This window comes from Balaenoptera acutorostrata, chromosome 6, assembly GCF_949987535.1.
Source record: "Balaenoptera acutorostrata chromosome 6, mBalAcu1.1, whole genome shotgun sequence".
Lineage (NCBI taxonomy): Eukaryota > Metazoa > Chordata > Mammalia > Artiodactyla > Balaenopteridae > Balaenoptera > Balaenoptera acutorostrata.
Genome location: NC_080069.1, coordinates 84,622,887 through 84,646,277, shown reverse-complemented (window position 1 = coordinate 84,646,277; position 23,391 = coordinate 84,622,887). Strand labels below are relative to the sequence as shown.

General features: G+C 40.5%; 1 protein-coding gene across 1 annotated transcript; it reads left to right on the top strand.

Annotated features, from left to right (window-relative positions):
- The first annotated feature begins 988 nt into the window (after positions 1-988).
- On the top strand, positions 989-1,991 carry LOC103018766 (S-adenosylmethionine decarboxylase proenzyme-like). Its single transcript, XM_057548975.1, is given in 2 exon segments — positions 989-1,230; positions 1,232-1,991. Coding segments are annotated over 2 exon segments (1,002 nt in total).
- Positions 1,992-23,391: the final 21,400 nt, after the last annotated feature.

Genomic DNA, 23,391 nt, shown 5'->3' with positions numbered 1-23,391 from the left:
ACCCTAATCCTGGTTCTGTTGAATCCTGATTACCCAGGGATTTTTTTGCACCTGTGTAAATTTTCCGCCCGAGACCAAGTATCTCACTCACTTCACCCTAGTTCTGGCCCTAGCGTGAGGTCTTTGGTAAAAGAATAGGCCACTCTTAACCGTCCTCAATCCTCCTGTCTCCCTCCCTGTGATGCCCACTGCATTTCTGCAAAGCTACAACAGCTGAAGGGGCCGCCTTTATACGTCCTCAGATTGCACAGTCCCCTCAAAACTCCAGTCCCTGGCTGCTCTGGGCCTCACAGAGATAGTGCCCTCACTCCAGAGACAGAACCGACAAGATTAGATTCTGCTGATTCAATATTACCTAAGGCCTGTGTTCTCCCAGGAGCCCATCAGTTCCAGGGGGATTTGGCCCCCCTGTCTTTACTCTCATTATATCCCCAGCCTCTACCACAGTTTCTGGTACACGGCATGCACCCCTCCCAAAAAACTTGTTGAATAAACAAGGAACTCCATTAGATTACACGCAGAGGTGAATAAAAGCAACCCCCAAAATAAAAGAAAGAAATTAAAGGTAGTTGAAGAAATGAATTAGTGTTGCGTAAATTACAATTTAAAGAATCTGGATTCAGAAAATCCAAATAGCTTAAAAAACAAATCAGCAGGCTCCCACAGTATGGCCAGCAACATTAGCTAGCGCTCGCTCTACTCTCTCTAATGGGGAAACAGCAGACTACAAGAGACTGAGCCGTATCTGCCTCTATTTCCAACAGACTCACGTTCAACTTTCGCTCACAAAAAAAAAAAAAAAAAAAGCCGGGAAAATTTTACTAACCCTTTTTTTTTTAAAAAAAGTTAATATAAAATTATAGCAAAAAAGGAACCTGAACTTTAGTAACACAGCTGGAACAATCCACAGCGGCGGCGGCAGCGGTGGGAGAAGAGATTTAATTTACTTGATTTTCTGTGGTTTTGGTTGTTCGCTAGTCTCACGGTGATGGAAGCTGCACATTTTTTCGAAGGGACCGAGAAGCTGCTGGAGGTTTGGTTCTCCCGGCAGCAACCTGACTCAAACCAAGGATCTGGGGATCTTCGCACCATCCCAAGATACAAGTGGGACATACTTTTGAAGGATGTGCAATGTTCAGTCATAAGTGTGACAAAAACTGACAAGCAGGAAGCTTATGTACTCAGTGAGAGTAGCATGTTTGCCTCCAAGAGACGTTTCATTTTGAAGACGTGGTACCACCCTCTTGCTGAAAGCACCGGTTCCCCTGTTGAAACTTGCTAGGGATTACAATGGGTTTGACTCAATTCAATGCTTCTTTTATTCTCGTAAGAATTTCATGAAGCCCTCTCACCAAGGGTACCCACACGGGAATTTCCAGGAAGAAATAGAGTTTCTTAATGCAATTTTCCCAAATGGAGCTGCATATTTTATGGGACGCATGAATTCTGATTGTTGGTACTTGTATACTTTGGATTTCCCAGAGAGTCGAGTAATCAATCAGCCAGATCAAACCCTGGAAATTCTGATGAGTGAGCTTGACCCAGCAGTATGGACCCAGTGCTGCATGAAAGATGGTATTACTGCAAAGGATGTCACTCATGAGAGTAGAATTCGTGATCTGATACCAGGTTCTGTCATTGATGCCATACTGTTCGATCCTTGTGGGTATTCAATGAATGGAATGAAATCAGATGGAACTTACTGGACTATCCACATCACTCCAGAACCAGAATTTTCTTATGTTAGCTTTGAAACAAACTTAAGTCAGACCTCCTATGATGACCTGATCAGGAAAGTTGTGGAAGTCTTCAAGCCAGGAAAATTTGTGACCACCGGGTTTGCAAATCAGAGTTCTAAATGTCACACAGTGCTTTCTTTGCCGCAGAAGATTGAAGGTTTTAAAGGTCTTGATTGCCAGAGCGCTCTATTCAGTGATTACAATTTTGTTTTTACCAGTTTTGCTAAGAAGCGGCAACAACAGCAGAGTTGATTAAGAAAAATGACGAAAAAACGCAAAAAGAGAACACACGTAGAAGAAGGTGGTGGCTGCTTTTTAGATATTGATACCAAGGGCCATGCTTTCCATAACCACCCCCTTGTAGTTGCAGAAAGCCCTAGATGTAATGATAGTGTAATCATTTTGAACTGTATGCATTATTATATCAAGGAGTTAGATATCTTGCATGAATGCTCTCTTCTGTGTTTAGGTATCCTATGCCACTCTTGCTGTGAAATTGAAGTACATGTAGAAAAAAACCTTTCACTATATGAAACTTTACAACACTTGTGAAAACAATTCAATCTGGTTTATGCACAGTGTACTATTTCTCCAGGTATCATCCAAAATTCCCCACAGACAAGGCTTTCGTCCTCATTAGGTGTTGGCCTCAGCCTAGCCATCTGGGACTGTTCTATTCAATTGCTACCAGGATTTTGCATCCAGTTACCTCCACTTACTAGAACATATTCTCTACTAATGTTATTGAAACCAATTTCTACTTCATACAGATGTTTTTGCAGCACCAATCAAAGTTCTTCTTCCACGAGTCGAGTCCTCTACGAAAATGACTGCAGTTATCCATTTTGTGTATTACTATCTCACTGCTTCCTATACTTGTATGACTTTAATTGATTCGTTCCTCACCATGGTGTCTCCCTCCCAACCACACCCCCTCCATAAAGCAATACACTGTTACACTGTGGGTTTACACTAACCTTATACCCCAGAGTGGGGATGGGGGATGGACCCTGGGCTTAATTTTCTTTTAAGGTCAAGGGAGTTTGGCATTTTTCGTTACCATGAGCTCTTTTGGAATAAGATGGTGTTGATTAGCAAAGAAGGTGTAGATTGATACTAGGGAATACTGGCAGAACTGTATGGAAACTGTATGCCATTCTGTGCCCTCCATTAAATGAGATTAGCTTCTCATGAGTACCATGCATTTATTAACTTGCTAAGTAGTAGTATAAAAGAATTATCACTAAATTTTTTAGCAAGGAGATTTAAGAAAAAGGTTGTATTGGATTCAACAAGTCAAGTTAGCTCAGATGATTCACCTTAACTTTTACTTTTGTAGCCATTTCCACTAATTTCTATTAATAATATGCCATAAACTTTGGTTCAGAGCAGAATTGATGTCTTTGCCATCTTGTGACTTAAAAAGTTCTGTGACTTTGTGATGCATGTGATAGTGTTCTGACAGTTCCTCTTACTGGTATTTCTTTCTCCATGGAGTAACATCAAGTGATGAATGAGAACTGTTCAGGTTATTCAGACATACTACACAGTGAAGCAGAATGCTATCCATAAAACATAACATACAAAATTCCAAAATGGTCAATGCGAAATGACTAGAAATACAGGCTTAAAGGATTTTTTAGCCTTTTAGCTGTCTTTGCTAATACGGACATTTCAGCAGCTGATAAATGAGCAAAGTTGACACAATTTTGTATTTCTTCTTGTCCTCAAACAATTTTTGATTCTTTCTGGATTGATGCAGTGATGTTTTTGTTCCTTCTGTATTTATATATGAAACACTTTTTTTTTAGTGTTTCTAAACATAAATTCTACTTGGTTTGAAATCAAGTGGTTGGAACACTTTTGACTTTCAAACATGTTGTTGATTCAAAGCTTCACTGAAGAAGCTTTCAATCAATGGATCAGTCCGATTCTGTAATTAGTGCACAGTACCTTATGTTTTGGTGCTATTATGAGGACCAATGCTCAAAGTGGATTTTGTTCTTGAACAGTGTCCCAGTAGATTTGATGAACATTTATTGGCTTGAAGTCTGATTTCCACCCCCGCACCCAATAGGTTTAAGATTTCTATTTAATGTTGAAAAACTGCACAAATTTGTATGGAACAAAGCCTAGAAAAATGAAAACTATAGATTGAATAGTAATCTAAATTAATCCTAGTGTGTATGATAGAGGAGGGAAAATTTTGGTGCCGTCATTTCTCTCTTCATGGTGTTGGACTTAAATCAATTGAAATGTATTTCTGTACCACAATTTAAGCTTCAAGAAAGGTTTGCTTAATTTATTGTCTAGTGACATTCAGAAAGTTTTCTGTTGATGTACTTTTTAAAATAGTACACATGACCAAATACTAGGTCTCTAAAGTTTTTATAATTAATTGAGTAAATCAATATTTAATGATCATTTTTTAAGATTTATAGGAGTTGTCATAAAGATAAGATCTTTAAGCTCCTGGGAGAACAGATTTAAACATTTTTTTTGTCAGTGGCTTCATACCTGAAGCTCAAAGGAAATCATCCGGGCTATATACAGGATATCAAAGAGTAGAAAGGGTGTAATTAGTAAGAATAAGAATGCTAGAGTTTGGAGCTAGAAGAGTGAAAAGTCTGAAGGTGGAATAGTCCAACATTTATTATGAAAGAGGCTCTTGATGGTGGGGTGGGGGAAGAGTTTAACTCATGGTTATTTCTATTAACTAGAAGAGAGTTATAAGCTTTTCATCATTGTGCCATGCAGGTACATATCTCATCATCTGGCAAAATTTCAGTTCTTCATCTACAATAAGCTAAGAACTGGAATCTTATAAAAATGTGTATTTGGATCTTTCTCAGAATAAGCTTATCAGAATATTGTCCAAAATCCGAGTTAAAAAGGGTTGATCGTAGAAGAGCAGGTTGTTACGTATGTGTGCAATACCTACAGCACCAGATTCTCTTACATGAACTGGTAACTGAGTTTGGCAGGCACTTGCTGTTAATCAGATTCAGGGACATAATCTGAAAAATATGGTAAATGTGGTATCACATTATGAAAGATAAAAGGCTTTTATTGTCCTAGCCAGATAACTCACCATTTCCTGGCTACCCACCTTCAAACTTTACATTCCCATCTACCCTTCTCTTTTTGTCATAATGGAAGAAGTATTGGTCCTTTGGATTCCATCCACCCATTCCTACCTTCAGAGACTTTGTAACTGAGTTCACTGCAAGCATGTCCACTGTTGATCACCATCAGTTTGTTTTACTTTTCTAGTTTTTTCCCACATGAGTTTGCTCCTTAGGGTCCACTTTGTTAGTCCTTTACAAGATCCTTTACAAGAATTGACAAGTGTCAATTCTTACCCCCAAACTGAACCCTCTTCAGACTACTTCTTGCAATCCAGCATTTTCCTGAGTTACTCAAACCAGAAACCTAGGATGAAACTGAGGCAGGGTCATAGAGGTCTGTTATGTGAATAAGATTGGAAGAAAACCACTGGCAGTGTCAAGAGATGTCCAATATGCTGTTGGATATGTGAGCTAGGAGCCCATAAAAATAGGTCGAGATTTGTAATTAAACATCTTAATTGGATGTATATTAAAAAAAATAGTACCTTGAACCTTCACACCCTAGCTTCAACAGTCCTCAATTCTGCTTTGGTACATTCATCTGTCCGCTGTACACACCTCTTATTAGGTAAGATTTATAAAATTGAAATACACAAATCTTAACTACAATTTTGAAAATGGATACTTTAAGCCCACAGCCATATCAGAACAAAGGAAGGTTCCCTTATACTCCTACCTAAGCAACAAAGCACTACCGCTACTTTAGTTGGTAATTTAACTACTATCTATATTTTTTCACCACAGACTAGCATTTCCTTCCTCCCCAGCTCTGAAACTAAATCGAATCACTTAATGCTTTCATTAGTATAAAGTTTTGAGAGGTTGAACCATGTATTTCTTTTTATTGCTGAGTAGTATTCCATTGTATGAATGTACCACAATTTGTTTGGCTATTCTCCTGTTAATGAACATTTTGTTTCCAATTTTGGGAAAATATGAATAAAGCTGCTATGAACATCTGGAAAAAAAAATCAACAAACATGGGTTTAACACATCTGTCTAGAGCAGGAGCCCTTTTCTTGGGGTCCAGTAGGGAAATGGGCTGTGAAAGTAGAACCCTCAAAACTGATCACACATTCTGTATGCATTTTTCAAAGTCTTCTTCAGATTTGGTTAATAAGCACTGTTCTAAAGACTTATAAATGGCAAAGCTGGTCCCAGGCTTGGCTCAATAAAGCATTTTCTATAAAATAAAATATCACTAATTACGATGCATTCCACTTCAACCTAGTGGGCTTTTCACCAATCTGGAGGATTTCTGGTGGCACCAATGATATTGCTTTTTAAATTCTCTTACTATTCTCAGGCCAAGTACACCTCTGCCCATAAGCATTCTAAAGTCGATTATTCAGCTTGTGCGTGACAGCCTGGAGCCCTGCCAGAGACTGATAGCAAAATCAACTACCCGATGGTAAAGCGCTTTACAAGCAGCCGTTGCCTCTGGCCATTCAGTGACTTCACAGCCCTTGGAGGACAAATGTCTGCCTGTGACCTCTGACCATGCTTTCTTTACCTGTTAGTGCATTTTCCCCTCACCCTGCTCTCCACTTTGCCCCCAGAGTTCCTGCACACTCAGACCTACAAGTATTCCCAAGTATATAAGATTTAATGATTTTAAGTATTGGCAGGAGTCTGGATCATCTAACCCAAAGGTTTCCACACAGAAGAAAGGGATCAGCACAATATCAAATGCGTCGGATTTCACTTCCCGCCCTTGCTGCTGCCTCCTTTCACATACATGCCAGAGAAGTATCAGTGTTCTATGTAATAGTTAATTTGGGGAAAAAATCATTTCCATTAGAAGAGCGCACTCATTTTGCAGAGGAAGACAAAGCATTAAGCCATTATATTACTCATGACTCTTGGTAGCTATAATAGAAATGCAAGTCAGGCTGCCTTAAGGTTGAAGAAAGAGTGGAGAGACTTACTGGCTTATTAATAAAATGACAGGGTCCCAGGGATCATGAGCTTCAGGCAAGCCTGGGTGAGGGCTCACAAAGGATCCGTAGTAGTAGTTCTCTATCTTGTGGCTTGGCTCCCTTCATGTGAGCATCCTTCTTAGCCTGGCCTTTCACTATGGCTGCCAGAGCTATAGCAAGCCCTGGGCACTCACCTCCCATACCTCAGAAGCTTCAACAAATGGAGAGCTTAATTGCTCAATACTTCCAAATTAAGTCCTGAAATCGAATCTCATTGTCCAGGTCTCTGTCCTCTGTCCCATACCTGAGCCCATCGTTGCAAGCAGAGGGCATGGAACATAATGATTGGCCAGACTCGAGTAACATGCCCACATCTAGAGCGAGGGCATTAGACCAGCCTCACACAAACTGTGGGGACCGAAAACAAAGGGCAAGTATTCTCTCGGAGAAAACCCGGGGTGCTGTTAGCAGAAAAAAAGGATCTGATGCTGGCCAGTCTGATATAAACAAACATACAAAATCTAGACCTCATTACAAATGGGAAGATTAAGTGATATACCCAAGGTCAAATATAACTCAGGAGTGACAGAGACAGGACAAAAACCTGTATTTCCTTTTTTTTTAGATTGGAATATATTTGATCTGCATTTCTTTACATCCAATCTAGGTGGATACATTCATTTGCTAGGGCTGCCATAACAGAATACCACCAACTAGGTGGCTTAAACAACAATTGTGAGAAATTTATTTTCTCACAATTCTAGAGGCTAGAAGTCTGAGATCAAGGTGTCAGCAGGGTTGGTTTCTTCTGAGGCCTCTCTCCTTGATTTGCAGATGGCCGTCTTCTCCTTCTGTCTTCAGGTGGTCTCCCCTCTGTGGGTGTCTGTGTCCTAATCTCCCCCTCTTATAAGGACACAAGTCATATTGGATTAGGGCTCACCCTAATGATCTCATTTTAATTTAATTACTTATTGAAAGACCCCATCTCCAAATATAGTCACATTCTGAGGTACTGGGGGGTTAGGACTTCAACATACAAATTTGGAGGCAGGGAACACGACTCAGTCCACAGCAATGGGCTTCATTACAACAAGCAAGTTGTATGTACTTTACATAAATAAGTGAAGGTAAACACACAAATGGTGACCCCATACAGATATGGTTGTGAATGCACCTCTGTCCTGGCAATATAGACACAGGGGCACACATTTGCCATTTGGGTATCTTAGTGAGTGCATATTCACCAAGACGACCTAAACGAGTCAACAGCCTTTGTCCATCACAAGTTTCATCAATAAAAGATTATATAAACTGTACTTGCAGCAATTCTAACATTTTTTCCAAGTAAACTACTTTAAAAAATAGCAAGTTCTCCTGAAATTTTTATCAAGTAAGACAAATCTTTTACACCATTTATACAAATGTCAGTTTCAACATTATCTTTTTCACACTCCTTATGCATAAGGCAATAAGGAATGGAAAGTACAGAGATTAATTTAGGTAACAATTACCATAATTCACAATTGCATTAGCACCTATTAAGGTTCATTGTTCTGTGGAAATTTTAATGATACATTCCTGAGTGAATAAAAGCAGAAGATGATTGGAAGTAAAATTGTTTCCATGTATGCTGACAGGACTGCTGAGTGTAATTATACATTTCAGAGGCAACCTGTTTGGAGTTTACTCCATAATTTTATGTAAATGTTAAATAACTTCATGTGTTCTTCCTCCCGGGTTAAATGCTAATTTGTGTTATTCCAACAAGGGGAGTGCTGCAGGGTTATTAACGGACTTGCTCTGCCAACGAAGCTGGCTTCTGAAAAATAGCTCCATGTACTTCAAAATGATAGAGGTGTCTTTGGTTTTTCTTCATTTTACATCTTATTGGTGGGCTGCCAAACTTTTAGTTCTGAAAACAGCTATTCATTGTTAAAATTTGTAGCAAAGACCCAAGAAGTGAGAAATTATTCTCCTAAATATAATCAAGTTCATTCATAGTGTTGGTTTGCATCAACTCCTTAGTCCCAAAAGAATACAGGGAAATAGGTATAATAGTTTAAATATGTAGATAACGCATGGCTCTCTATGTGCAGATTTCTCCCAATTCCTAGAAACTAAAGCAGAACCAGCACATAGTAGGTGCCCTTAAGTATGTGCTGACTGTTGGCAAAGTCCGAATCTTTACAAACCCTCATGAAACAAACAAGAATAAAGTCTGCTAAAGCACAGTGGGCCTGTGGTGCTTCTGCAGAAATGCTCGCCCTTACTGCCCACGTATATATGGCCCCAAACCAACAGAAAACCAGAAAAACAGATGGAAAAGGGAGAGGATATAAAAAGCAGCACATCCATTTAAGAGAGTTGAAAAACAATAATATGTTCTCCTCCAATTTCATTAGCAGATCCCAATATAAGACAATCAAAATACTCTGCTTTAATATTACAAGATACTTTGGAGAGGAGGTTGGAAAACAGTCAAATCATTTGTTTGGCCTCTGAGTGTCACAGAGAGGAATTGCAGGATGTGAGCTTTTGAAGAGGCCCATGAAGTCATCTGGTGAGGAAACACACCTAGTATGTTTCACAAAGACAGACCAGGTAGGCTGAGTACCAAATAGAACGAGTACCTGCACTGCCTAACTCCCAGGCTCGTGTCCTCTCTTCCATACACAACCCAAACCTAGGGTGACCAGGCTTGAAAATTCTCCTAACCCTTTCTCCAGGGGTCGGTGTTTTGGAATAAAAAGAACAGTGGCTGTAGTTTCAGACCAGTTAGGGTGAGTCTCAGCTCACTTGTCCAAACTATACCAGCCCTTTATCAAGGACATGTGAACGATCAATAGGCTTTCTTATTATGAAATAGCCAGTAAGGATCTGGGTGGCCTGGAATGGACTGAAAAAGCAGGGACAGAAAGACACTAAAAAAAACAAAAAAAAATCCTATCTTTATCTGCTGAGGCTCCCCTGGGACTGGTTCATCTTTTGGTCACAGAGGGAAGAGGGAATGGGAATTGGTAGGATAATTAAAAGGCTTAACATTTATTTGAATTCTTAAAAACAATCATTAACAAAGCATTTTAGGAACTGCTCTGATGCTCTGATAGCTATCCAACATTAGGTGTACACATATCTATATTGTTCAACAGAGAATAATCTGTACTATGATTTTCTTTATTTAACTCCACAAAACTCTGGAGACTCGTACACTACGCTTCACAATTACTTAGTCATATCAATGATTTCTCTTCTTCATACGTCAATATCTAAAGTGTCAGAGCGTCCATCTCCCTATCAGTGTAAAAGTTTGCCGAATCAAGTCCCATTTGAGAAACGTTCCTCAAATAGAATGTCATCATGAGTACTGTCATCAAAATCACCATCAATAAACATTAACTGATTTTCCTCCACTAAGCAAAAGCTTTATTTCTAAAGGAGATTTTAATCTATTTGCTGGAGACCAAAAACTACAATTAAAAGTCTATAGTTGTCTAAACTCCAAAGGTTGTTGCCTGAATGGCATTTAAGTTCCGAAATTGCATTTGACTTTCCTTTGTGAGATCCTATTTCTCCAATATCTCTCCGTCTCTCTTCTTCCCTCTATTCCTAACGTGCTTATGCCTGCTGTTCTACCAATGCAAAAACATGTTTCATAGAGAGTCTCCTCCATCTCAAGTTTTGCCAACTTTATCCCAGTTTCACAAACACATATACAGAGATGTCACATGTAGTGATAACATGGCCTAGAGTAAGATAAAACATAAGCCAATAGTGGATAAATTTTAAAACAAGGCACTATTTTGGTGATTCAGATAGCAGATGTCAACTCAGAATACATAGTGACACATATCAGGAGGCAACTGCTGTTGAGAATTTAGGAACTACAAATAACTATTGAATCATTTCCCAAACAACTCACCATGCTAAGGAAGAAGTCAAAAATAGAAGTACGTTAAGTACTTCAGTTTGTCTCCAAAGTAAGGGGCACTGATTATACTTATTTTTATTCTTAAACACTCTTTTGCTAATACGAGCTAATGTCTGTGTTTATTGCCACCAGACCTAAAAGCGTTCCTTCCTGTCAGTATCTGTCTCTTTACCAGTTTTATTTTCCAAAGTACTTAAATTCTTGAAATTTAATAAAAATTTATTTTAAATCTGTCTTTCCCATTAGAACCAAGCTGAAAGAGAGAGAGCAGGGACGATCTCTGTCTTGGTTATGGCTGTATCTCCAGGACTAGAAGAGTCTCTGACATGCAGTAGATGCTTGAAGAATATTTTTGAAAGAACTGAAGTGCGCATACTACGTAGTGGCAAAAGAATTACTTAGTGGCTAAGTGGCTCTAAGAGTTTCCTTGATTAATTAACTGAAACCTGGTAGCCCACGCTAAACCAAGATGAAATGCCACGGCTCAGTTTGTATGTTGTAGAAGACAGTCTCCAAGACCCAGGGAAATTGGAATGCTAGAGTAGATTTGCCATCTAAGAACTGCTCATGCAACCCCTTCCTATACCCAAATAAGTTCTACCAAGACCCTTCACCAGAGCAGTGAGAAACACAATTGTCAAGGGAAGACCCTCGAGGGTACTTGCTTCACCATACTTGTCTTTGAAGCCTGGAGATCCTCTACCTATTCAGTCCAGGAACACCACTACTAATGTGCTGCTTGGGCCTCACCTATAGAGGCTCTGATTCCCAAGCTCCTGGAGCACCTAATTTCAGTGTTTTGACACCCAAAAGTCTTCACCATCTGTCTCATTATCTCCAGCACTTACTTCTCTTTCAGTTTCTAGTCATGTAGGACATCCTATTGTAAAATGATTAAAGTCCCTATTGAAACAGCCCAGTCTGTTCCATCCAGAGCCCTCTGGAAAAAAGACCAACCTTCAATAGAATTGATGTGGGCCTCCAGTGCCACAATTCTTTAATTTCTACTGACAACGCTCTCTTTTTAGCAAAGTGCTTAGGCAGTCTAGGAAGAAAGAATACAAAGTATATTCAGGATCACAGCCTGACTCTGTACCCAAAATCACTGCTCCTGTTTGAAGGTCTCATTTCTGAGTCAGCCCCAGTACACCCAATTCCTTCTGCACATTCAGAGAATTTCTGCCACTGCTATTCTCTGAAATTGACTTCCATCGTGACCTTTCCAATTCACTAGTTTGTCTAAATCCCAGTAATGGTCGTGTCCAAGTTCTTTTCCTTGAACATCCTGAACCCCAATAAAATTGGTGAGTGTGGCTTTTTAACTGTCAATTAATGGTACTATTTGTCCAGTCACAAGGAGGAACTTTAGTGGGGTGATGGCTATTCATAAATAGGTAAATCTAAGCCTCTGGTCCAGCCCAGCTAAAACTCCCTCATGTGCATAACTTTACCCAGGGTCAAAAATTCCTTCCTGGGGCCTCCCTGGTGGCGCAGTGGTTAAGAACCCACCTGCCAATGCAGGGGACAAGGGTTCAAGCCCTGGTCCGGGAAGATCCCACATGCCACGGAGCAACTAAGCCCGTGCGCCACAACTACTGAGCCTGCGCTCTAGAGCCCGTGAGCCACAACTACTGAGCCCGCGTGCCACAACTACTGAAGCTTGCGTGCCTAGAGCCCCTGCTCCGTAACATGAGAAGCCACCGCAATGACAAGCCCGTGCACTGCAACGAAGAGTAGCCCCCACTCACCACAACGAGAGAAAGCCCGTGCGCAGCAACAAAGACCCAACGCAGCCAAAAATAAAATTAATTAATTAAAAAAAATTCTTTCCTTGTAGTAATTAAATTCATGGGGCACTAGTGCATTTTTCAGAATGCTGGGATGCTAGCAATTTTGTGAATTGTGTATTTTAAAATACTTTATTATGCTTACTCCTAAGAGTGGCATTGAAACTGGGCAATGCAAGTACCATATTATTTGAGTATTTTTAAGCTACATTGATTATTGGGGGATACAGCAACATATGTGTAATGATGAGATGGTCCAGGTGTAGATTCATTATCCAATAGCATATTTACTTATCCCTCCTAAGATATTTTAAAATATCACAGTAAAATAAACTTTATGTGAAAAATGAAATACTTCAGAATCAGAGTAATTGTGTAAATTAAATTTCTAAAATGTACAGTTAACCCTGAAAGTTCACTTAGCAAATGTTTCTGTATATTTTTATAGTGAACACAAATCTAACATAGTAATGCTCCCCTTTTCTCTTTAATAGTAAAAGTGGATACACAAAAATTCAATTTATTATATTTTTTTAAATTCATAAGCATTATTTAAATCTTTACAAGTTTCTTGCATTTTACAAAACCAGCATTTCTGTTAAAAAGACATTATGCATAGCTTGAGACTTTTACTGTAGCTTCTTACTGGTTAAAAGCTTTCTGGAAGGGAACAGGACCTACAAATTTGGTAAGTTTATAAGTAAGAATTAAAAAGGTTTCATTGTGATTATATTTCAATCTAAACATCTCCATTGTCAGCTGTGAAAACACAAAATACAACTCAAATCCTATAAAACCTATGATAAATTTTTTCCCCTATACATTAAATTGACTTAGTAATATTCTCTTAGGTAGATGTTTTCTTCCTTCTCCTTGGTGCACTAAAACTCGACGTTAAATCAAAAAAAAAAAAATCCAAATGAATTTTTAAATGTTCTTATGCCCCCATAAGTTAATAGGTATGTGGAGCACAGGACAATTGTAGAAGCCAGTTTTTAAGAAAAGTCTTAAATTCATGTAATTTTAATCTTTTTAATAAAAAAATTCATCAAATGTGATTTAAATTTTATATCTTTCTAAGACTTCTTATATAAATAAATTCACAAAGCAGAAAATGATCCTTTGACAGACCATGTTCACTGGCTTACAAATAAATTACGACTACCTTCTAAACAGGGCCAGTTAGGGTCACTTGCTATCACTCAGCAAATAGTTAGCCATTCATGTTTCCCAGAAAATGCTTCTGCTGTATTCATATAAAGCTCGGCTTTTTAATAAAAATTCAAGGACTTCTCCAAATTGAGCTTGGAAATCTTAGTTTAAACTGTCCTTTTGGTTCTGCATCTAATCACATGGAGTTCTGGTACCCGAGCCCACATATGCACCAATATGGTTTTCTACTGCCAAAACCATTTGCATTGTTATCAGCTCTAAATCTTGTTTAACTGAAGCTCAGACACCAAATGCCATTCCCTTGTTTGTCCATTCCAATATGAACCTTAACTGTTGATATGCTGCACATAGTTTTACATTTATGTTTACTTTACAGTCACTCGTTTGATAATATATTAAGCTTGAGAGTAAACAGTCAAGAATTAGGCAAAGCACAAAACAAACTTTCAAAAATATTGCTACTTCCTATATGAAAACACATACGCACATGCATGCACACACAAACACACACTCAAATAATGAATTGTTTATTTTGATTACTTTCTATAACATCAAATAATGACTTGTTTATTTTGAATACCTTTTCTTAAACTAATTCTATCAGATGCAGGCATGCTCATGTAGGCCAGTAGTGAAAACTCAAAAGGACCATTCCTTGTTCCCTGCAGAAACTGTCAGTGGGACAGCTCACAACTCCAAGTTAATATCCCCCAAAGTATGTTCCATGTAATTGCTGTTAATAAGTGTGTTAAGTGGCCAAATGATCTGCAAAACACTAGATTATCCAAGTTAATTTTTTATTACTGCAGGAGTTCTCAGCCTGTAATAGGGTAGTGTGTGTTGTGATTCTGCAGAAGTGCTTTGAAGATGCAATGTGTCCCAGTTTTGTTTTACTTTAACCCAGAGCATCTTGAGAGTCTGAGGAAAACCCACTTTGGGAAAGAAGGAGTTGAATAGACTTTCTAGGGTTACTGAAATAACTAGATAAGATAATGCATGTAAGTGCTTGTCACTGTGCCTGGCACCTAAATGGCTTTATGATTAAAATTTTAGATACTATTATGAAAAGTTGCACCATTTCACATTCACACAAGCAATGTGCAAGGGTTCCAATTGTCCCACATCCTCATCGACAAGTGTAATTTTCCTTTTATTTTATTATTATGGCAATCCCAGTGGGTGTGCAGTGGTATATCACTGTAGCCTTAATTTACATTTCCCTAATGTCTAATGATGTTAAGCATCTTTTTTATGTGCTTATTGACCACCCATCTATCTTTTTTACACAAATGTCTTCAAATACTTTGCCCATTTTAAAATTAGGTTTTGTCTTTTTCCTGTTGAGTTGTAAGGGTTCTTTAATGTTTTGACTACTAGTCCTTAATCATACGTGATTTGCAAGTATTTTTTCCCAATCTATGGGTTGTCTTTCTCACTTTCTTGAGAGTGTCCTTTGATGCACAAGACTTTAATTTTGTTAAAGTCTGATTGATCTATTTTTTTCCTCTAGTTGCTTGTGCTTCTTAGAATCCTCTGATTTTATAGTTCTTCCTCTCACACTAGCCAGTTGCTTCTAAATGAGATCAGTTATGCAAAGTCCCTGCCACAGCATCTGACACATCATAGAATTTCAATAAATTTTAGTTCCTTCTTTCCATACTCAGGAAGCCAAGAAGAGAAAGAACTTGGATGGGACAAATGGCTAGACTCAGATAAACTGAGAGAAATGTCCAAAACCCAAAGTGAGGACAGAGGGAATAGGATAGTAGAATCAACTGAATGGGACAGCTGATTAGACATAGCGTGAAGACATTCACAGTTGCCAAGCTTTCTTGACCAGAGGAATGGAATGTTTTGTTTGTTTGGTTGGTTTTGGTTTTTTAACTGAAGTGTAGTTGATTTACAATGTTGTGTTCATTTCTGGTGAACAGCAAAGTGACTCAGTTTTACATATATATATATTCTTTTCCCTTATGGTTTATTACAGGATATTGAATCTAGTTCCCTGTGCTATACAGTAGGACCTTGTTGTTTATCTATTTTATGTAAAGTAGTTTATATCTGCTAATCCCAAACTCCTAATTTATCCCTCCCCCACCCCCCTTCCCCTTTGGTAACCATAAGTTTGTTTTCTAAGTCTGTGAGTCTGTTTCAATAATAAGTCCATTTGTATCATATTTTAGATTCCACATATAAGTGATATCACATGATATTTGTCTTTCTCTTTCTGACTTCACTTAACATAATAATCTCTCAGGCCATCCATTTTGCTGCAAATGGCATTATTTCATTCTTTTTATGGCTGAGTAGTATTCTATTGTATATATGTATCACACCTTCTTTATCCATTCATCTGTTGATGGACATTTAGGTTGCTTCCTTGTCTTGGCTATTGTAAATAGTGCTGCTATGACCATAGGGTGCATGTATCTTTTCAAATTAGAGTTTTTGTCTTTTCTGGATATATGCTCTGTAGTGGGATTGCTGAATCACATGGTAACTCTATTTTACGTTTTTATAGGAACATCTATACTGTTTTCCATAGTGGCTGTACCAATTTACATTCTCAGCAATAGTGTAGGAGAGGTCCCTTTTCTCAGAATGGAGTTGTTTTCAAGAGGAGTCAACTTGAGATACAGATTGAGATACCAGGAGAAGCTATGGAGAAGTCAATTAGAAATAGAAAGCCTGTGCTAAGGAATAAAGAGATTTATTTATGAATTTGAAATTGAACATAAATTTCAAAGGTCACAAGTGGAAAGTGATGTGATATCTTAAAATCATGAATAAAATCTCATCATTTCCTTGCTTCAAAATCATCAGGTTCCCACTGCACTTAAAACACAACCAGGGAACTTCCCTGGTGGCGCAGTGGTTAAGAATCTGCCTGCCAATGCAGGGGACAGGGGTTTGATCCCTGGTCCGGGAAGATCCCACATGCCGCAGAGCAACTAAGCCTGTGTGCCACAACTACTGAGCCTGCGCTCTAGAGTCTGTGAGCCACAACCACTAACCCTGTGCTCTAGAGCCCGTAAGCCACAACTACTGAGCCCACGAGCCACAACCACTGAAGCCCGTGTGCCCTAGAGCCCACACACAGCAACGAAGAGTAGCCCCTGCTCACTGCAACTAGAGAAAGCCTGCACGCAGCAACGAAGAGTAGATCCCGCTCGCTGCAACTAGAGAAAGCCCGCACGCAGCAACAAAGACCCAATGCAGCCAAAAAACAAAACAAAACAAACAAACAAACAAAACACAACCAGGCACATAGCCTCAGTTCTGCCAATCAGATATACCTATGGAAATTTTGGAAGTGAGCAAGCATCAAATGGGAAGATCATCCGGCACCCATGCAGGCAGAGTGTGGGCAGGTTTTTCTGGGGTAGCTGTGGAGGGCTTCTAGCATCCAGGCTCCAGTACACTGGGTCTTAAATGGAGGCAGTGGCAGTGGTGGTGTTTTACCAGAGTGATATGGAGGGGTACACTTGGCTGTTTTTTTCTGGCTGTGATGCGTCTGGATGTGTTGCTCCCGGCAGTCGCCCATAGATTCCATAAGTTACCTAATATCCCTTTCTGGGAATTTTCATTATCCCTTGCTGCTTACATAGCAAGAATGGATTCTGTCATTTGGAACGAATTACCTTGACCAATTTTAAACCTCTTACAACATATCTTATGAGGTAATTATATTCTGTTTATGTATCTGTCCCTGCCATGAGACCTGAGAGAAGTGGTTCTCATCTGGGGTGATTCTGCTCCACCCTAGCATTGACAGACACAAGAAATCTTGATCTAAAGTACTCAAGGGCAGAAATCACAAGGGTTACTTGTTCATCATTGCATCTCCAGGGTAGTGTCTGGCACCAGAAGGCATTTAATACATCTTTGGTGAAAGAATAGAAGAGGACCAAAGGCAATACTTTATTGAAAATCACTGTTTAGGGAGTGGTTGGAAAGAGCACACGCTTCCTCTTCATCTGATTTTTACATCATTCACAAGATTCTCTTCCTGTTCGGTCTATTAAATGTTAAGTGTCCCTGAGGATTCTCTCCTTGTCCCTCTTCTCTTCTCTATTATTTCCTCTTTTCCTATTCTCTTTGGGGTTTTCTCTTGCTCACAGATTTCCTAAATAATGTTTTTTCATTTGCATAACTCTCCAGTAAATATCCATCAAAAGATCACAAAATTTTATTTTTAGCTCAGACATCTCTCCAAGACTCCAGAATTGCCTATCAACACACGGATGTTCACAGACACCTTCTGATACCAAACCCATGACACACACTACATGTCAGCAGAGGCACCAAATTGTATCTCCTTCCCAATTCACTCTTTCAGCAAATGAATGGCCAAAAACCCTGCTGCCCAGACCAGGCAGCTGGACTTCTCTCTCAACTCCATTTCAATCCTGACCAGGTGTTGGAAATTCTACTTCTTAAATATTTTAAATTATGGTGAATTTATACCCTGCTCTCAAACTTTACCCCAAAACACATTTCCAACCAGGATCCTGTCCACTATCTCTTAGCCAGCCTTCTTGTCTCCAGTTTTGCTCATCCAGGCCCTTTATATAGTCACCTGTCTGATCTTTCTATAACATATCTTTCTATGACATACCTTGTCATATCCTTCACTACCTTAGAATCTCAAGACTCCTCTATCTGGATAAAATCCAAACTCTCTCGTTCTAAAACAGAATGGTGCTTATGATTTTGCCTCTGCCTACTTTTTCATCTGCCTTTGTAACCTTCTTCTCCTTCACTCTAAGTTTCTTCCGATTCCACTTTGTATATGGTGTTCCCACTCTCTGAAACGCCTTTCCCTGCAAATCTGCCCAGCCGCTGGAAAAAGGCAGACATTTCCCCTTAATTTTTATGTGTCAAATTGGCTCAACTCTAGTACCTATTCAAACACTAATCTCAGTGTTGCTGCAAAGATATTTTGTAGATGTGACTAATAGCTATAATCAGTTAACTTTAAGTAAAGGAGATTATCCTTTGGACAGGATAATCTGGATGCGACTGATCCAAGCAGTTGGAAGGCCTGAAGAGCAGAACTGAGGTTTCCCTGAGGAAGGAAAAAATTCCCCCGTGGACTGCAACATCAGCTCCTGCCCCAGAGTGGCCAGCCTTCCCTTCCTGATGGACTGCCCTAGAGATTCCAAACTTGCCTCACCAGTCCCCACAACTACATGAGCCCATACCTTGCAATAAATATCATTATACACACACACACACACACACACACACACACACACACACACACACACACTCTACTGGTTCTCTTTTTTGCTGGAACCCTGACTGATACACTACTCACGCTTCTCTATCTGGCATTCTGCACAAATACCACAAGTATTATGGTAAATACTTGGTGCTCTCCTTTCCCCTCTCTTTCTCTAAGTTTCTCTGCCCCATGGGAAAAGTAGTGGCCAATCCATATAGTCAGAGCCTGATATTCAATGGTTCATATTTTACTAATTCACAGTTACTGTATCTTGTTATTGAAAAAAGACCAGCATCTTCTTTCAAATCCCAAGCCCAGGCATGCCCACCCAGTGGCACCCACAACCCGCCTTCTGCAGCAAGCTTCTAGTCCTTGCCTATGGAACTGTTTGGGTCAGTGGACCAAACATCCATTTGACCACATATAGTAACTGCCAGGATTATCATGTTCTCTGAATGTTTGTGTCCCCCCAAAATTCATAGGTTGAAATCCTAACCCCCAAAGTGATGGTATTAGGAGGTGGGGCCTTTGGAAGATGATTAGGTCATGAGGTTAGAGCCCTCCTGATTGGGATTAGTGCTCTTATAAAAGGGCCCCAGGGAGCTAGCTCATCCCTTCACCGTGTGAGGTTGCAGTGAGAAGACAGCCATTAATGAAAGCAGGCCTTTACCAGACACCAAATCTGCCAGTACCTAGATCTTGGACTTCCAGCCTCCAGAACCATGAGAAATAAATATCTGTTGTTTATAAGGCACTCAGTCTATGGTAATTCATTATAGCAGCCCAAATGGACTAAGACACCATGTCGCCAATGCAGAAACTAAGCCATCAGCTTCCTTTTTCACTTTTCATGTGCTCAGAAGCAGCACTCACTTCTTTCTTGTCCCATTTGTTATGGTGACTGAGAGGCAGGCCACATCCTTCTCCCTCTACTCCAGTTGCTCCGCCTCTTACAAGGGGATGGCTAAAGCAGGTCTGGGATGTCAGGGCCAAGGAGTCCAGACTTAGTAATCACAGGCCCCAGCAACTGACAATTACCTGCATCCATGCCCAGAACCCTCAGGTGGGCAGCCACAGGAGGAATTATCACTAAAAGCAACCCACTGTTGATCCGGAGCCTCAAAACAAATGAGCAGGCATCTGGTGGAGAGCAGAGACAGAGATTTCTCATCTGGCATCTGTAAAGTCTTCTCTGGGTCACCTCACTTAAGACACGTAGGAGTTCAGGGACTCACAGAGCTTTTGACATACCCATGGCCCTGGAAAGAGTAGGGTCCTTAATAGATGTAAGGAGCTTCACCTCAGAAGGGTCTGGGGATGTGTGTGGAGACATGAATGCATGAGATTTTTGGAGGGCTGGGCATACGAGACACAAAGGATATTTGCTTGGTTCTTCCCATTTGTCCACAGCTGTGGTCTTAATGCACCAGGAAATGGGTGTTTAACAAGGGATTTTTGTGTTGCCTCTTGAGCAGTTAAATTTATTCACAGCCTGGAGAATTAAGAAAAAAATTGAGAGAAGGAAAAGCTTTGGGGGTCCACTGAGGCACAGGTATGGGGGATTTTGACAGCCACAGAGAGCTGAAGGAGTCCACAGCTACCGCAAGTTTGGTGGGACAAGCATGCAGCAAACAGAGGTCTTTACTTCTTCTCAGAATTCTGAGGAAGAAAGTTCCAACGGCAGTGGCTCAGGCGAGAAGCTCTGGCCTTATGTAAGGCTCTGGGAGAAGCATATGGCAGTATGTTGAAGCTCATGATGGAAAATTTTCCCAATTGAGTTTAAGTGAACATGTTGTATACTCCAGACAGCTGGCATAGAGTAACTGGCATCCTGGCAAATCTAAAGACAAAATGAGTTTTTTCCCTCATACTTTCTTTTCTCTGTGTTACTTCCTCCACCAACTCTCAGCTTTGATCCATTGCTGGCTCAAAAAAAAGGGGGAACATTGCTTCTATTTGTGACATGCTGTCTCTGGGGATCATCCATGAATGCTATTTGTATGGCTCTGTGGCTATCATCAACCATCTTAGGAATCAGGTCGATCTTTTGACTCTTTGGGGACATGGAACACCTTAGAGTCCTGGGGCTGGATGGATCCACTCTTAGGAGGATACAGCCCCTGGTGCAGCTTCCCAGGAAGACGGCACAAGCTGCAGCAGCTGCGTGAGGCTCTCTGACTCTGAGCAGAATGGGAAATGCAGGAGGGAGGCGTTTTAGAATTAAGTGTCTTGGTTTACAAGGGAAAGGTGATCTCTATTTGGATTTCACTTTTGAACTCTAATTTCTTCTAGGACTTTAAGAAGTGATCCATTGTTCATATTTGGGGAATCGATACTGTATTATTTGGATCCATCCCATAATCTCTGGTGAGCTATTTTGGCTAATGTGCTTGGGTATAGTTTGAGATAAGAGTCAGCCTAAAACTCAACTTGGCCTTTGAAATAACTTAATGTTCTTTTATGACCCCTCTATATCATAAAAGCGGAACTACACAGCTCACTTGTGCCAGGAAATGATCCTCAGTCTTGCTGGGTGCTGGGAGTGGCACAAGAGGAGCTGCGCTGCCCTGACATGCTGCTGGCCCCTTTCCTCAGGGGACAGCCTTGCCCTCGGTTGACCATAGCCTTGACCATTCATCTTAAGGTTTGAGTTGAAGTTGATTTCACTTTTGAACTCTAATTTCAACAGACAACAGAACAGAACAGAAAGCTAAGGAGAATTCAGGAATACCTCGCCACCTCTCCCTATGTCTGTGCCTCAGGTGCAAAGGAGGGATCTGCTCTGTCTCGTCCTGTGGAAATGTGCTGGCAGAAAGGATTCTGTTGCTTTCTCCACTCACACCTTTATCCACTCACCCTTCAGGCAGAGAGGGGAAGTCGCTAGTCTTAGAGGGAAGAACTTGAGAGACTCAGCTTCTCTGCACCAGTGGCTGCACTTACTGGGCTCACACTCCCTCCCCCAGCCTCTGGGTCCAGGCAGGTGGGTGGTGGGAGATAGTAGGAGATTTCCAAGCTTGCCAGGAGGAATGTGGTATCGCGGACATTGTCTAGAATTATCAGCACATGATGATAATTAAAAGCAGAAGACTTTTGGTCAATGTTATTAATGCCTTTAAATTCTCTGTAGACAGTACATCCCTTATTGGATGGATCACTCCCACCACCTCTTGGTACACCACGGGGGAGGGGTCTCCTAGGCTTCCCTCACTTACACCAAACCACATCCCAAATCTGTTCACCTCTCTCAATCTCCACCTCTACACTCTAGCTGACACCATCACCTGTTCTTTTTTCTGGACTTCTGTGAAGGCTTCCTCATGTCCTTTCTACCTCTCGTTTGCCCATTCCATTCCATTCTCATCAAAGCAATCAGAGCAAGATTTTTAAATGTTACCCCCACATACCTTCCTGTCACACTTAGAATGGAACCCAGACTCTTAACCTTGGCCCTCAAAGCCCTGTCATCCTGGCTCTGGCCGCTGCCTACATCGCAGACTCCATGTCTTCCCTTTTGCTTCCTTGTCACTAAGCTTCAGCCACACTGGGTGTCTTAGTGTGCTCGAGCTGCAATAACAAAATACCAGACTGGTGGCTTAACCAACAGGTATTTATTTTCTCATAGTTCTGGAGGCTAGAAGCCCAAACCAAATAGGTTTGGTTTCCCTTGAGACCTCTCTCCTTGGCTTGCAGTGGGCTGCCTTCTCCCTGTGTGCTCACATGGCCTTCCTGTTGGGCATGCACATGCCTGGTGTCTTTTCCTGTTCTTATAAGGATACAAGTCATATTGGATTAGAGCCCTGCCCTTATGACCTCATTAACCTTAAGTACGTCTTTAAAGGCCCTTTCTTCAAATACAGTCACATTGGGGGTTAGGACTTCAACATACGAATTTTGGAAGGACACAGTTCACCCCGTAACACTGGTCCTCCTGCCTGCCCCAGGACCTTTGCCCATGCTGTGCTCTCCGCTTGGAGGGCCCTTTCTAGGTCTTTGCATAGCCACCTCTTTCCTGTCATTCATCATTCAGCTTAAATATCACCTCTTCGGAGAGACTCTCTGGCATACTATCTAAATAGCCCTCCAGGCACTTGCCACCACTGTTTTGTTTTGTTACCTGTTTTGTTTCCACCACAGTACTTGTCATCTCCTGTTATACATTATATATCTGACTGTACATTTGCTTGTTGCCACCTTCCTCCATTAGCATACAAAATCTGTGAGAGCACAAGCCTTGTCTGTCACTCCACTGCTAGTCATCACTATGTCCCCCACTCTGTTCCCACTGGCACATAATAGATGCCTAATAAACATTAATTAAAGGAATGAAAAAAATGCCTTCAGACTTAAACTAGTTAATCGATCCATAATGAGGTAAGTCAGGCAGCTTTCAAAACTGAAAAATAAACTATAATTAGTTTAGCCTAAAGATCTTTCTCTAATCATGTGAGCAGAGTGTAGGTCCTGGCCAACTGGCAGGGCATTCGGGAGTA